The 15933-nt window shown below is 40.3% G+C and overlaps 1 protein-coding gene across 11 annotated transcripts in view; it reads right to left on the reverse strand.

The window, feature by feature from the left end:
* The window catches only part of CEP128 (centrosomal protein 128), a 344130-nt gene that overhangs the window by 199235 nt on the left and 128962 nt on the right, over positions 1-15933 (reverse strand). For all 11 annotated transcript variants that reach the window (XR_004968369.1, XM_036314524.1, XM_036314495.1 and 8 more), the window contains 2 exons: positions 10750-11400; positions 4542-4706 (listed from right to left, as the gene is read on the reverse strand). Coding sequence is in view for 10 of the 11 variants with exons in the window: in XM_036314524.1 (XP_036170417.1) it covers positions 4542-4706; positions 10750-11400 (816 nt within the window). In the remaining variant the exon portion in view is untranslated. The remainder of the gene's footprint in view (positions 1-4541; positions 4707-10749; positions 11401-15933) is intronic.

Genomic DNA, 15933 nt, shown 5'->3' on the forward strand with positions numbered 1-15933 from the left:
TGCCGGCCTGGTCACCCCTAACTGCCCTCCCCTGCCAGGCTGGTTGCCCCTGTCTTCCACTGCAGGCCTGGTCCCCCCAACTGCCCTCCCCTGCAGGCCTGGTCACCCCCCAACTGCCCTCCCCTGCAGGCCTGATACCCCCACAACTGCCCTCCCCTGCAGACCATCTTGTGGAGGCCATCTTTGACCACATGGGGGTGGCCATCTTGTGTGTTGGAGTGATGGTCAATTTGCATACTGGTCATGACTAATTAGTATATCAGGGCTAATTAGCATATCCATCTCATTATATAGGATATATCTATATATATATATGTTATCCATATTTCTTTATCTACATATATACATGATTATGTATGGATGTGCAAACACAGATACCTCTTTATCCACAATTTACTTATAAATTACCTACTGCATGTCTGGCTCTATTCCTCATCTCGGGATGCATAAACCACCAAGATTTGGTTCCTGTCCCAAACAGGAAACTGCCCACTTGTTCGGTTTGTTTAACATACATGGCTTCAATATCACTTGCTGATAGAACTCTTCAGATGGGAACCTCCTTTGTAGATCACCTGTCTCAAGTGATTCAACAAGCTCTGACTCTAAACTCCCAATAAGCATATTTCTCCAGTAATTCTGATTCCCGTTCCCTTGCTCTTAACAACTTAACACACAATTAGAGGAACCATGGTCAGTCAATCAATGTTTGCTGATTAGCTAATTGCTTGTTTAAACCATTAATTGGCATATATTTGAAAACAATAACAAAATAATGCAGCTAATAATTGATAGCTTATATCGGATAATCTGCCAAGCACTTTACTAGTATACACATTTTCATGTTTAATTCCATAGTAGATGTATTATTATACCTGTTTTAAGGATGTTTTATAAAAGTAAGACTGATTTTTAAGCAATTTGCCTACAGCGACATAGCTAGAAAATTACACTCAAAGTTCCCTTCACAGCCACTAATGCTATACCACCTCTCAAAGAGAAAGGCGCTGTGTCTTTTCTGTATCCTAGCCTTAGCATCCAGAAAAATGCCTGCCACCTACTAGATGCTCAATACCCAGGAACAGAATACAATCATTAACTCTTGGGACTCTGAGGGAAATGTTTCATTTATACATCATAATGCATATCTGCCTGACACATAACAAATGGGATCAGTGAAGAAACATTTATTTTAACCAGAACAAGTGAGTTTTACATTTTCAACATATCAAAATTATTACCACTATTTCTTAAATGTAAATAAATATAAAAGATGTTAAAACATCTTCTGGCTAAAATTTAAATTATGAAAAAGTTGGAAAATTTCATTATCTCCACAGCAACTACACCCTGGCAATAGATATATTAAATATGTATGAACATTAGACATCCTATCTAATAAAAGAGAAACATGGTAATTAGCGTACAACCACTACCCTTCCCATTGGCTAATCAGGGCGATATGCAAATTAACTGCAAGCCAAGATGGCGGCCAGCAGCCAGGCAGCTGGAAGCTAACATGAGGCTTGCTTGCTTCAGTGACGGAGGACTCCAACGTTCCCCGCCTGCCGCTGCCGGCCTCTGAGCTGCAACTCTAAGCAACTATGTTACAAATATAGAAGCTAAACAAAACCCCAGAAACCTGCTTTAATCCCGGGCTTCAGCCAGCAGGATCGCAACATTGTTTCAGATACAGAAGGTAAACAAAGGCCAGAAACCTGCTTTCAGCATCGGAGGCCTAAGAGCTGGAGCCAAGCCTGAGAGCTAAAGCTGGCCCAGAATAAAAAGAAAAAAAAAGAAAAAAAGGAGCAGTTGGGAGCTTCAGTCACCCGCCAGCCTGAAAACAGCCCTCAGCCCCTCACCCAGACTGGCCAGGCAACCCAGTGCGGACCCCTACCCTGAAGGGTGTGTGACCAGCTGCAAACAGCCATCATCCCCTCATCCACGCTGGCCAGGCACCCCAGTGGGGGCCCCCACCCTGATCCAGGACACCCTTCAGGGCAAACCAGCCGGCCCCCACCCATGCACCAGGCCTCTATCCTATATAGTAAAAGGGTAATATGCCTCCCAGCACCGGGATCAGCAGAGCCGAGAGGCCTCCCGGCACTGGAATCAGCGTGACAGGGGGCAGTGCCCAAACCACCTGATCGCCCTGCGGCTCTGTGTGTGACAGGGGGCAGGGCCACAACCTCCCTATCCGCCCTGCTCTGTTCGAGACAGGGGAAGGCGCCCCAACCCCCTGATCAGCCCTGCTCTGTTCGTGACAGGGGAAGGCGCCCCAACCCCCTGATCAGCCCTGCTCTGTTCGTGACAGGGGAAGGCGCCCCAACCCCCTGATCGGCCCTGCTCTGTGGGTGATAGAGGGCAATGCCCCAACCGCCCTCCACAGGCCCTGCTCTGTGTGACGGGGTAGAGCCATAACCTCCCCATCGGCCCTGCCCTGAGTGTGACAGGGTGCGGCACCACAAACCCCTGATCCGCCCTGCTCTGTGTGTGACAGGGGGCGGTGCCCCAACTCCCCTATCGGCTCTACTCTGTGCATGACAGGGGGGAGCTCCCCAACCCCCTTTTGGGCCCTGCTCTGTGCATGACAGGGGGGAGCTCCCCAACCCCCTGATCGACCCTGCTCTGTGCGCGACAGGGGGCACCCCAACTCCCCAATCGGCCCTGCTCTGAGCCCGACCAGGGGCTGCACCTTGGGATTGGGCCTGCCCTCTGCCAGCCGGGAGCAGGCCTAAGCCAGCAGGTCGTTATCTCCCGAGGGGTTCCAGACTGCGAGAAGGCACAGGCCGGGCTGAGCGACCCCCCCTTCCTCCCGATGCACAAATTTTTGTGCACCGGGCCTCTAATAATTAAAATAAAGAATGACTCAAGAACTAAATTGCAGTGGTTGTCAAGATTGTAGGCCTAAATTTAGCGAGTTAGCTCATTTAATCATAAATTGCAAACTAATTTATATTTTATTTCTTTGATTTTTAACAATTACTAGAAAGTTAATACATACACACACACACACACACACACATACACACAAAATACAGGAAATTTTGCAAACAAAGAGGGGGGAAAGGTGAGCAAATCATTAAGAAAGTTGTTTCCTTGAGGTTTATGAAGTTTTATAACACCCACCCAGCGACAGTCCCTCACAGATTCTAGTTACTCTTATAAAGTAGAAGATCCATCTGACTCGTTTATCCTGCCTTAGCCTATTATCCATACTTCAGTGTCTTTTTTATATTTGACTTCTATCACACTCAAATGAAAATCCTTTAAGGAAGTTGGTGTAAGAAACAGAAACCAAATTTAAATATTCTGGCTTCAATTCTTAGTTGACTTTTTGCCACCAAAGTAGTGACTCTCTCTTCTACCCAATGTCTGATGTAGCAGACACTCCAAATCAACTTACATATCTACAGCTAGGGAAACAGTGAGCCTGCTGGGGATGTTCCAAGGTTACCAACCCCCACAGCTTCAGTCAGCCTCTGCAAGTGCAAAAAGGAGCATACTAGTAATAGTATTGATTTCCTAAAATTACTATGAGTATTAAAAGTGTTGAACATATGGTGAGTAATTAGCTATTTTATTTTGAGCTACAGTTTCTTCATAGGTTAGAGGATGGATAAAATCTAACCCAAAGAGTCATGAAAAGTACACATATTAAATCAGTTGTTTGCTTTACTATCTTGCCTCTAAACTACTCCCATTTTAAGATCCAGAAGAAATTTAAAATCAAATGTAAAGGGTGTCCCAAAATCACACAAGAAGTAATTTTGATGACCGTTTTGCATAAATGTGGCTGAATTTCATTGATACAGCGCTCAATTTCCCCCTTCAAGGCGTGGGTGGTCATGGGCTTGTTGGCATAAACCTTAGACTTCAAAAAACCCCAAAGAAAAAAGTCCCACGGCGTTAAATCGCATGATCTGGGTGGCCAATTCTGATCACCAAAATGGGAAATTACACGACCAGGAAATGACTCATGCAGTAATTGAATTGTTTCTCGGGCTGTATGGCATGTGGCACCATCTTGTTGAAGCCACATGTCGTCCACATCCATATCTCGCAATTTAGGCACAAAAAACTGGATTATCATATCGCGATAGCGAGCACCATTAACTGTTATTGCCTGAGCAGCCGCATTTCGGTCATGGAAAATTTTAACAAAAGGATGCGTATGTGCCAGCAAAGCAGTGGAGGCCATTTACCCGATATGATATTCCATACATAACTCTATACTGTATACTTTATGAATCAATAAAAAATTTACAATTTTTAATTATAAACCTGTGTTTTCTATCAAAATTACTTCTTGCGTGAATTTTGGGGCACCCTTTATTAAAAGATCACTGGTTTGTTCAAAGAATAAAAATGACAGCAATCACAGTTTATTAAAACTTCTATAATTTTTATGGCACCAATACAACTGTCCTATGCAGGACTACAATAAACATTTATTAAAACATAAAATATGTCCTGGAAAAAATACTACAAGAAATTCAGGTAAGCCTTTTAAAAAAGTTAGAATTCATTCAAATTCTTACCTTTTCTTCTAGGTTGTCCTTCAAACTCTGATATTTTAGCTTTAGTTTTTTGTTCTCATTTTCATTCTGGTTTAATTCCTCTGTCAGCCTGTCACACTGTGATTTTAACTTCTCTAGCTGAGAAAGATGGACTTTGGCAATATTCTTATCTTCTAAGCTTTCTGCCTGAGAAAAAGAGGAGAAAAGAGAAAGTCCACTGGCCACAGTCAAACTGTACACCAAAAAAATTGCACATTATATCAGTAGGCAAACACTTCCGGTTGTGGCTATTTCTAAGAGTCCCTACATAAACAAAAGAAATGTTCTTTGCATCTATTCAATCACTCCTTAGCACTCACTGGGCATTTACTAAATGAAAAGTACACTGCTTAGTGGTGATAGTAACAGATATGAAGAGTAAAAGAGACAGATGCCAAAATCAATTTATACAACAATGAATGAGAAATCCTTAATTAAGGTCGAGGTGGAGTATTGTGACAACCCAAAGAAGGACACTCACTCTGCTGGGAAGGGAAGGAGTTACTAGAGAAGTGTCCCAAAAGGGAAGTACTATAAGCTACTATTACTGACTGATCGGTTTCTCATTTATAAATGGAGCTTGACAACATTCCTATTCAACCTAAACCTCCTGACTCCTGATTTTGGTGAAAGAATTGTGTACTTTTTGTAGTAATTATTAATACCACTCCTGTAGAACTAAAAAGATTATAAATTACAGCAGCCAAGAAACTACAAATAATTTAATATGAAAAAAAAGTTAGCAGTGATTATTTCAGTATCAACACTGTAATAAAGTACCTGGTTTTTCATCTTTAATTGCAATATAACAGAATCAGCTTTTAAAAATTAGGAATAATATATTCCATGTACAGAATTCAATCAAAATTTGCTATGTATGTAAACTTACAGACTTTTAAAATAACAATATAAACACTAGATTTTGTGTAGCTTCATCTTGTTCTCACAACAACCTGACCAGGAGGTACTGTTATTTCCTTTTTGGGAACTGAAGCACAGAGACACCAATAACTTGCCCCAGGGTAGTAGTGATTAAGCGCAGAGCCAGAATTTGAACTCAAGAATTCTCTCCAATATCCATGCTTTCAACTACTCTGCCACACTGCTTTTCAACAGGCACATACACAAGGTTTCGAAAACCAGCTGGGCGCCACTTGCAATATTAACTGGTCACACCCACCAGTTACTAATAGCCTGTAAGCAACTACATATAGTCGATTTATATAGACTTTAGTACCTAAAATATGTTTCTTTTCTTTTTATAATTTATTATATCTTTTTGATCAGTTATATAGGAACACAATTATTGAAAGCAATTGCCTGAAAGAAATTTTATGCATTTTAGACAAAAATCTATATTTTATTCAGCCCACAAAATTCACCTAAAATTTGATGCCACTTGAAATTAACAAAGGAATTGAGTTTTTATGAGGAATTGTGTATTCATAACTCAAAATAAATTTACAAAATAAAGCTCTCATCAGGAAAAGTGGTCAATTATGACTTCAAGTTGCAGTAGAAGGCTTTGGCTTTTCTTTATGTCTATTAAAAGTGGAGGTATAGAAGGTTCCCCTAAAGCCAGGGGGTGCTGGGGCTGGCTCACAAAGGCTCTCAAGAACCAACTGTGCTCATCTCTTCTCAATTTTGTCCCTCTCCTGTGAAGTCTTGTTTGATAGCTTGAAATCAGCCAAAGGAGGTATTTATACCACTGAACTAGGGAAATGCTACAAATCAGGTTTCTCTCCACCCCTCCAGAGGGCCTATTTTAAAACATTTACCAGCACACCAATGCCTAAGTTTGACTAAGAACTAGCTTGCTGTGGTTTTATTATTATATTCACATTTCATTTTATAGTTTATAAAACAATGGCACACTCACAAAATCCTGTGATAAAGACATTACTGTTCCCATTTTTTTTATTATTAAGTGCAAAAAGGTTAAGTATGTTGACCAAGATCATATGGCCAACAAGTGGCAAAAGTATATAACTCCAATCCTTGGTCTTTTAATTCCCAAAAAGTGATAACCCAATATTCTTCAAATATTAATAGCAGCTACATTATTTCGTTAAAATATTTTACATTTAATTTTAAAAACAGGCATGAGAAGGGTATTTCTAGATAGAGAACTATAATTTGTGCAGTGGAAAAATAGGGGTGAAATACCAGCACTTATTAGACTCAGAAAAAGTAATAAATTAAAGCTGAAAGATAACAAAATATAACATTTATAGAGCTACTATCCAAAGCACTCTTGTACATAATTCAGTCTATTAAATATTCTGTGATGTCCATTGTTATCAACTCCTTTTAATTAATATATGTAAGCAAAAGTATAAGGTTATATTAATGAAATAGCATGAGGTGAGGGTTGTCCCTTATGGGTAACTCATTCAGTTGGAAAGCAAAGTGCAAGGCTCGCAGAATCTCTGGTTCTCCTTTTAAGTTCTTGTGTTGCTTTTGTGCCACATTAAAGAGTAGCTGCAACACCCGTCCGAAATCTCAGTCTTCCAAATTAAAAAAAAAAAAAAGTCTAATGGTTTCAGGGTATGCACAGAACATGAACACAAAGTACTTCCTAAAGAAAAGTTGAGGAAATTAGTTTTCCCCCATTACAGGGGGAAATCCAAGCAATAAAGATCACAGAGCAATTCAGGAGCAAGTCCTCTAATTTCCAGCTTTTAAACAATTTGACCCGCCTGGCTGGCATGGCTCAGTGGTTGAGCCTTGACCTATCAACCAGGAGTTCACAGTTTGATTCCTTGGTCAGGATATATGCCCAGGTTGAGGGCTCAAACCCCAGTAGGAGGCAGCCAATCAATGATTCTCTCTCATCATTGATGTTTCTCGTAGGGAGCGACAATAGAGTTAAGCCTCCGAATGACCTGTGGCAGGGCCACAAACAAGTCCCAGCTTGGAGGGCAGAGCCCTCCTAGCATAATTAAGCTTGACCTTATAGTACTCCCTTGTTCCTTCCTAGATAGCTAATGGGCTATGGGAGGTGCAGCAAGTGCTGCCAAAACAAGGTGAAACTCGCAAGAACATAGTAAACATGTTGACCACTTCTCTTGTCTTGCTTTGTGTGCTCTGACTGTAAAATAAAGCTTCGGCTTATAGGCTGTGTCACTGTGTCCTCATTCAGGCACAAGTGAACCTACCTAGCCCCAACTGTATTCCCTTGTCGGTCTTCTTTAATCCTTCACGGCCCCTCCTCAGGTTCACCCTGGCCGTGCTGGACTCGGTTCAGTTTCTATCTCTCCCTTCCTCTACCCTCCTCTCTGAAATCAATAAAAGTATATTAAAAAAATTTCAACCCACATCCATTGAATATCTTCAGTATGTCTCAAACATTGTTAGACAATGTAAAACTCAAAGGCTAACATGGGCCAAATAAACAAGGTTTAAGTTTATGTGGGCCGCAAAAACAAAAACTCCAATTTTCATAGAAACATAGGTTTATTTCAAAAAGTATAGTATAAAAAAAAGGACAAGAACAATGATACAATTAATGTTTTCTTCCTGACACTTGGCCTCTCTTCTCTGCTATATTTTTCCTACTTTGGGGGAAATCTTGTTCACAGTGATTATTTTCAAAACTGACCCAAGGTGAATGTCAGTAATTCTGGATCTGACCGAAGACTTATTTCCTTTCATAATTGTAAATAACTGCTCACACCATTATATTGGCTGGGCTGCAAAAATGTTCATTGTGGGTCAGATGTGGCCCGCAGGCCACGAGTTTGACATCCTTGATGTAAAGAGACACAAAAATGACTGAGACCTACCACCTGCCCCTCTGGAAACTTATGAGCACACAAAAAAACAATATAAGGCAGCCTAAATGTGCTTGCTATTCTATACAACAAAGAGCTATAAAAACACAGAGGATTGGAGATTCATCCCAACTTCAATGAATCTATAGAAGAGATGAAAAATGAATTGGTCCTTGAAGGATTAGGCCGCATTACGGGAAAGGACCATCCTGGAAAGAACTATTTCTCAAGCCATGACCTAATAAGTCACTATATAGCTATCCTCATTAAAAACCCTGCCTTCCTTTGAGATTCACACTGTTTCTCATCAACTCTCCCTTCCCTGCTGGCAACAGCTGATTGACAAGTCATCCTTTCTGGCATGTGATCAATTGATGCCTTCACAATAGCATCATAAATACCCAAATATCTATCCAACAAACTAACATCAAAGTTATCTGACCTGTTGTATTCCAATCACCTTCATCCACATCCCACAACAGAACCAACTGCATTATCACACCTTGGGCTTTAACTCTGAAAATCTTAACTCTAACACAAAAATTCCTGACCAAATAAGCAACCTACAGTTGTAGATTCCTATACTTCCACTATCATTCCTTTGCTCATGATACTTCTTCACCAATGTTAGCTACATCAGTGCATGACATGCTCCCAAACTAGTCTCATGCAGTTCCTACCAGCTTTCAGAGCAGTTTACGTCTCGCCACTCATAAATTACTTACTGCCCTGCTCTACTTCAGAGGGAGGAAAGAGACTGGTTAGCATTCACATCAATAAGCTCAAACTATGAGCTTACTCGATTTTACTGGCTTCTTTCAAAACCTTCAGAGGAAGATGTGCCCTGTATCCTGTTAAGTGCTATCTACTCTATTTTTTTATCCGACCTCTTCACATCTCCTCATGGACCTTCTCCACCAATCTCACACAAACAGAATAAACTCTCTTTTAATTCTTCTTTTAGCCTGTGTGCCACATTTGACACTCTTGACTATACCTTTCTCAAAAATGTTCTACCTGAATTTCTACTTTCTTCTGGCTCTCCTCCTCTCCTTCATATGTTCCTTTATTTCTATTTGCCAAAGATCTTTCTCAATTTTTCCCTTAAACGTTGATGTTCTAGGGTTTTCATCCTCTTCCTTCTCCTTGCATGACCTCATCCAAATCCCATGATTTCAATGACCACCAATGAGTTACTGGCTGTAAATATTTAACTTTAATCTCAAGTTCCTCCTCAACATCTAACCTATTATGTAATGACTATTCTACCTAGACTTTCATGGTTAGGCTTAAGTTCCCTTCTTCCTAACTCAACATGGATTTTGAATTGTTCTCTCCAAATCTGTTCTGTTCATATTATCTATCTTGACAAATAGCCTCGTTATCCACCTAGTCTCCCAAGTCCATACCTAGACATCCTTAAGAATAAACCTTTTCCAGTACAGCAATGTACTTAAGAAATAGGCACTTTACCTGGGTTTAAATGCTGCCTCAACTACTTTCCACCTTGGGCAAGTTACTTAACTTCCCATATCTCAATTTCCTGAACAGAGAGAAAATAATACCATACAGTCTGCAGGAATATTAAATTAACACATGTAAAGTTCTTATAGTAATAATTGGCACAAAGTAAGTGCTAAAATATGTTTTCTACTATTATTATGATTGCCACAGCTAATCAATCAATATAGAATCCATCTTTTATTTTCAAGATCAGCTCTTCTTCATATCTCTGACAAGTGTTCATTCCAATAAAGACTGACTAAAAAAATAAATAATATGGAATCTATATGATAAGCACCATGGAGAGAAAAAAAATGAAGCAGAAAGAATGGATAGATTTATCATACTCCTGACAATTGTATTATAAAGTTATTTAGCCGCTGCATGGTGAAATGCTAATACCATTAGAATTGGAAACATTTCCCCAAATGCAAGAACTCAACTGTGCATTTACCCAGGTACCTTTGATTTAGAAAAGGAAGGGTAAATCTCAAAAGCCATAGGTTTACACAGCCCGTAAGCTATCCACTTTAGTTACCATACTAATAAGGGCTGTGGTTATAGCTTCTATGGCCTTGGTAAGTCTTTGCCTTTTATATTTTAGGAGGTCATAAATGTTGAATGAGGGCACGTTTCAGACCCACAACTTACTGCCACCTCTGCCTTTTTCTGAACTCCCCAAATAGCTAATGGTTTCTTTTAAAAGGCTTCAGTGCTCCGAAAGAGGTGCTCCCAGGTGGCTGCTATAACTCATTTCAACCTGGCCAAACAGCCATGGATAAGCCTCTTTATTGTTAGTTTCAGCTTCCCGTCAGTGCTTGGGGATACAGAATGATCTCTAAAAGTTTACGCTTTATTAACTTCATGAGCCACCAGAATTCCTTCAGTACCATCAGATAATTCAGCACATGTACCTTAAGTGTCCTGATATGATTCTCGGCTTCACTCTTCTCTTTCTTGAAGTGCTTCATGAGCTCCTGGACGTTTTGTTCGTGTTTAGTTCTCACACTCTCCAGTGAGGACGAGAGATCTGCCAGCTCCCTCTGGTGCACGTCTCGTTCCAGCTTTAACTGGGTAATGATTGTAGTTGTTTCTTCATCTCTAGATTCCGCCTGTGTCTTGAGGTCAGAAAGGTTCTTAAGCACTTCCTTCCTGGCTCTCTGTTCCTCGGCCAATTTATTAGCCAGGTCTGCCCGGATGGCACTCAAGTTCTTGATGGCCTCTTGCATCTCCAGAAGCTGAGCTTTGTCCTTGGCCTGGCTCTTCTTTAGTTCTGCAATTTCTTCCTCCAGGTGAGCTTTCTCCACTTTCAGTTGGCTCTGAAGCTTATTCTGCTTTTGGATTTCAGTGTCTAGCCTATGGATGGTGTCCAGGGAATCCTTGACTTCTAGTTCAAGGTCAGCTTGATGAGCCTTCACGTCACTTAGCTTCTGCTCCTTGCAGTGAAGCTCCTCCTCCTGAAGGGCCCGCTTGGTTAGGACCTCATTCAATTCCTTTCGAAGGTTCTCTATTTGTTGTAACGCCACATAAAGCTGGCTTTTCAAGTCATCCTTTTCTTTTATGATCTACCAGGTTAAAAACACAAAATTAAAAAAAATTACTATAAAATTCACCATAGAAAAAATAAGAAAATAAAATATAAAAGTCACCATAGAGAGTACCAGAAAACAAAATAAAGTTTAATTCACAAAGAAAAATATTTATTTGTTATTTTTGATTTTTTAAAATTATTTCAGCCTAGAAAAAGAGGAAACATACAATTATTCTGAAATAGCACATTAAAATGTTTCAGATTTTCATCACCAAAACATATCAATCCTTGCTCATACATAAATATTTACATGTAAGATAAAATTGATCCAAAGAATAGGGAAAGAAAAATACTCCTATTATAATTTATCAGAGGTTGAAATAACATAGTATAGTTTATTTAAAATAACAATGATTTATTTACATTTCAATGCCATACTTTTAAAAAGGAAAAACCTCAAACTGATATAGAAGATAATATAGGAAAGCACACAGATACAATCTAAGAAAAGTAATGGCATAATCAGCCATTATTAATAAAATAATGTCAATAGTGATGAGAAACACAACAGTACATAACTAGGAGTCTTGAGGCCCCCATAACGGTAGAAATGAGATTAATTTAAGACTGGAAGAGGTTGGGAAGGATCTCAAGAGAAAAGGCAAGAGACCAGGCAGCCATCACCCTCTGCCAGCCTCCTTAGGGGGGTTAGGGTATACACTGAGGGACAGAGACCAAGAACTGACCTTCTAATTCTCACTAATCATCAATGCAAATAAAAGAGCCAGCAACGAAGGAAGCAGAAATTGTCACAAACATAACTCCAACACTGGCACCAAGGACAATATCTGTACCTGCTTACTGATGCCCACCATAGCGCAAACCCAGAAAAAAAATTAAGATTCTCATTTCAGAATTTGAAATAATGAATTAAAATGCAAATACTGTAACTGGAAAGAGGTCCTGACCCCTAGTGGGTCTGCATAGGGCTGGCCAGTAGTGTGTGGGTTCTTGATTTCATACAGGAAAAAATTTCACAACAGGAGTCCAGGCAAATTTTTTTAAATACATTTTTTATTGATTTCAGAGAGGAAGAGAGAGGGAGAAAGGCTGCAACATCAATGATAAGAATCATTGATCGGCTGCCTCCTGCATGCCCCCTACTGGGGATTGAGCCTACAACCCAGGCATGTGCCCTGACAGGGAATTGAGTTGCTCAACCACAGAGCCACACCAGACTGGCCAGGTGAGTTTTAGAGGACATTTATTAAAACTGTGGACAGTGGAACAAAGAAGGGCCTAGAATAACAGGAGAGGTACTGGATGGGGGAAGCGGGGGGGATAAGCCTAGGATGGGTGACTTTGGCTCACTAAGTCCAAGAAAAAGAGGGCCTTAGGGACAGGGGGTTTGTCCAGGATAAACTGCTACTGCCCATGCTGCACTGGTTGCAAGCTTCTCTGGGATTTCTTTGAGTTTAGGAGATGCAGGCCTGTGGGGAAAGAAAAGGGGGAAGTAGGGGAATGGGGAGGGTGTGCTCCAGGGAGGGAGAGCCCAAGCTGGGACCTTACTTTTGTGGGGGTTTAAAGGCTGGGCATTTAGGGGAGGTCTTCAGGGAGGATCTCAATAGAATATTCATCAGTTTTATGCTGATGTGCCAAAATGAGATTTATTCCCTTAACTTCATTTGTCCTTGGGTGTGATTGGCAAATGGCACTAATTGGATTTCTGCTATCTGTCTCCCTGAATAGGGTGATTTAAACTATTTACCCTCCGGTTGGGGAGAAGTGCAAAGCATTTACTCTTGAGTGCCCTTGGTTTGGGGAAGATAGGATTTACTAGATGGCTGCAAACTGCTTGGCACCTAGATTTACTAGATGGCTGCAAACTGCTGTTTAACTATCTATCTGGGTTTCCTAATTCCTTTTGCCAAGAAATTTTCTAGCCTCTTACTATCCTGCCTCAATACTTGCAAGACATTTTGACACTTTACATTTTAATACATCAGTGTGAAACAATCCATGATAAAATTAGTGAATCACTCAAAAGCAGTTTCTTCAAATCCCTCAGTTCAAACAGGGAGAAACAGAATTTAGCTGACATGAGAAACAATAAAGGATGTGGGTGGGTGATTAAGCAGTTGAGCTCTAGCCAGAGAACTGAATTTGCTTCTCAGTCCAGTCATAAGTAGTTCTATGGCCTTAAGGAAATTATCTTTATAAAGAGCATAGTAGTTACATCATAGAGCTGTGAACACGTGTGGGAAAGGGGATACAAAAAGCATGGGTGGGATTTAAGTTCAAGGAGAAACCTTGGTATTCATGCAAGAGAGTGATCAAAACTGTAAAGAGAAATAACTGATAAGTCAGTGTCCCTGGATTGCAAACACTGAACACAGATAAATGAGTTCACTTTGGAAAGATTGTAAGGCAGGAAAAATGGCTGGAATTACAGATAAGCCTAAGGGTAGATATATTGTTTTTCTACTGCAGTGTAACAAATTCCAACAAATTTAGTGGCTGGAAACAATATCCATTTATTACCTCACTGTGTCCATAGGTCATAATTCCAGGCAAGGCATTCTGCTAGGAGTCTCCTGGGGCTGAAACCAAGGTGTCAGCTGACCTGGACTCTAGTCTGGAGCCTTTGGGGAAGAATCCGCTTCCAAGTTCATTCATATTGTTGGCAGAATTTAGTTCTGTGAACTTGGGTTCCTGTTTCCTTCCTAGCTTTGGGCCAAGGGTTGTTCTAACTTCTAAAGGTCATCTGATCTCCTTGGCTCAGGGTCTCTTCTGTCTCTGACACCAGCAACACCACAATAAATCTCATAGTTCTGAATCCCTCTAACTTCCCCTTATCCCAGTGACAGCAAACCTATGACACGCGTGTCAGAAGTGACACGGGAACTCATTTTTTTGGTAGATTTTTCTTCGTTAAATGGCATTTAAATATATAAAATAAATATCAAAAATATAAGTCTTTGTTTTACTACGGTTGCAAATATCAAAAAATTTCTATATGTGACACGGCACCAGAGTTAAGTTAGGGTTTTTCAAAATGCTGGTATGCCAAGCTCAAAAGGCTCGCCATCACTGCCTTATCCCAACAGACAAAATTCTATCTGCTTTTAATGGCTCTTGTGATTAGATTAGGCTCATTCAGACAATCTCCTTATTTTAAGGTCAACTGTGCCATCTAACATAACATAATCATGGGAGTGATATCTCATCCTATTGACAGGTCCAGTCAAAGAGTAAAATGTCTTTGGGAGGTCACTCAACTTACCAACTAGAGAAGACAAAAAGGAACAGAACCAAGTCATGGCTGTAAGGACACTAATACCACCTGAGAAAAAGGGGAGGAGACTTAAATACAGTGATTAATTTTTAGAACAAGTAACAAAGCCCCCTGGCCATGAGTTGAGAGACTTCTGTGCAGCCCCAAAGATAAAAATCATATTTTCAAGATGAAGCTCAAGCAGGTAAAATGTCTTTGATTTAAAATACTATCATGTCTTCCTAAAGTTGGTTTAAATAGTGTGGATATTTTTTTTCCCCACATAGCAGGATTGATTGGGTGGCTCAGGAAGAGTCCTTCAAAGCTCAGGCTCTGCTACTCTACAATTCTGCAGGTTACACACACACACACACACACACACACACACACACACACACACACATCACATCACCACATGACAAAAGTAACAGTCAAGTTTGAAATTTCTTTGGCAACACAGGTACTAAAAACTAAGTTCATCCATTTGTTTCTGATTAATTGCTTGGCTAGTAGCCACAGCTCTAGATATTGTCTAGACATTGTCTCTGAGTCTGAAAATGTCAGTGTCTTAACCACCCACCTCAATATTCTAGACATTCCCAGGAGTCCTCAGTTGAATCGCCTTTACCTTGAGGAAACTCAAAACAAAGGACATGGGGCTCCTTTGTGTGGCCAGGAATGCTTAAGTATAGAAGTGCTTGAAAAGGGCCCAAGAAATCTGGCTTGTTGTTTTTTGGGTTGGTTTTTTGTTTATTTTTTACTTCATATTTATTTCTGCTATGTGTCTGACCTCCCTCCCTTGCTTGGACTAACTTCAGGATAGATAGATAATTCGACTTTTCCAACCCTAAAAGACTCCAAATTATCATACTCAGAAAATTTGGATTATAAGTTGCAGATTTTTAATTTCTCCACACGAAAAATTTAGCTCTCTGCTTTTAGACAGACCAGTTTTAACCCATGCTTGTCTTTCTCTTATAGGACCTTTCTGAAGGCAGCAAGAAGTACACAACATGCACCAACATCCTAAAGTTTTCTTACTGGTCACTTAATACCACACTCTGAGGCGTAGCATCAATGCCCCAAGGTATGCTTTCTGATGGTTAAACCAGCTACTTCCAATAGCACAGTAAAGTGTGCCAACTTTCCCTTTAGAAATGTATGATCCTCCCTGTCATCACCCCACTTCTCCATTTAGCCAATCCTATATTTAGGTTCTCTCACTAATAGCACCTAGAATTGCTGTTTCATATCAGCTACTGAGAATAAGAGAAAAACTACAATCCAAGTTGG

Source organism: Myotis myotis, unplaced genomic scaffold (assembly GCF_014108235.1).
Source record: "Myotis myotis isolate mMyoMyo1 unplaced genomic scaffold, mMyoMyo1.p scaffold_m19_p_1, whole genome shotgun sequence".
NCBI classification, from domain to species: domain Eukaryota; kingdom Metazoa; phylum Chordata; class Mammalia; order Chiroptera; family Vespertilionidae; genus Myotis; species Myotis myotis.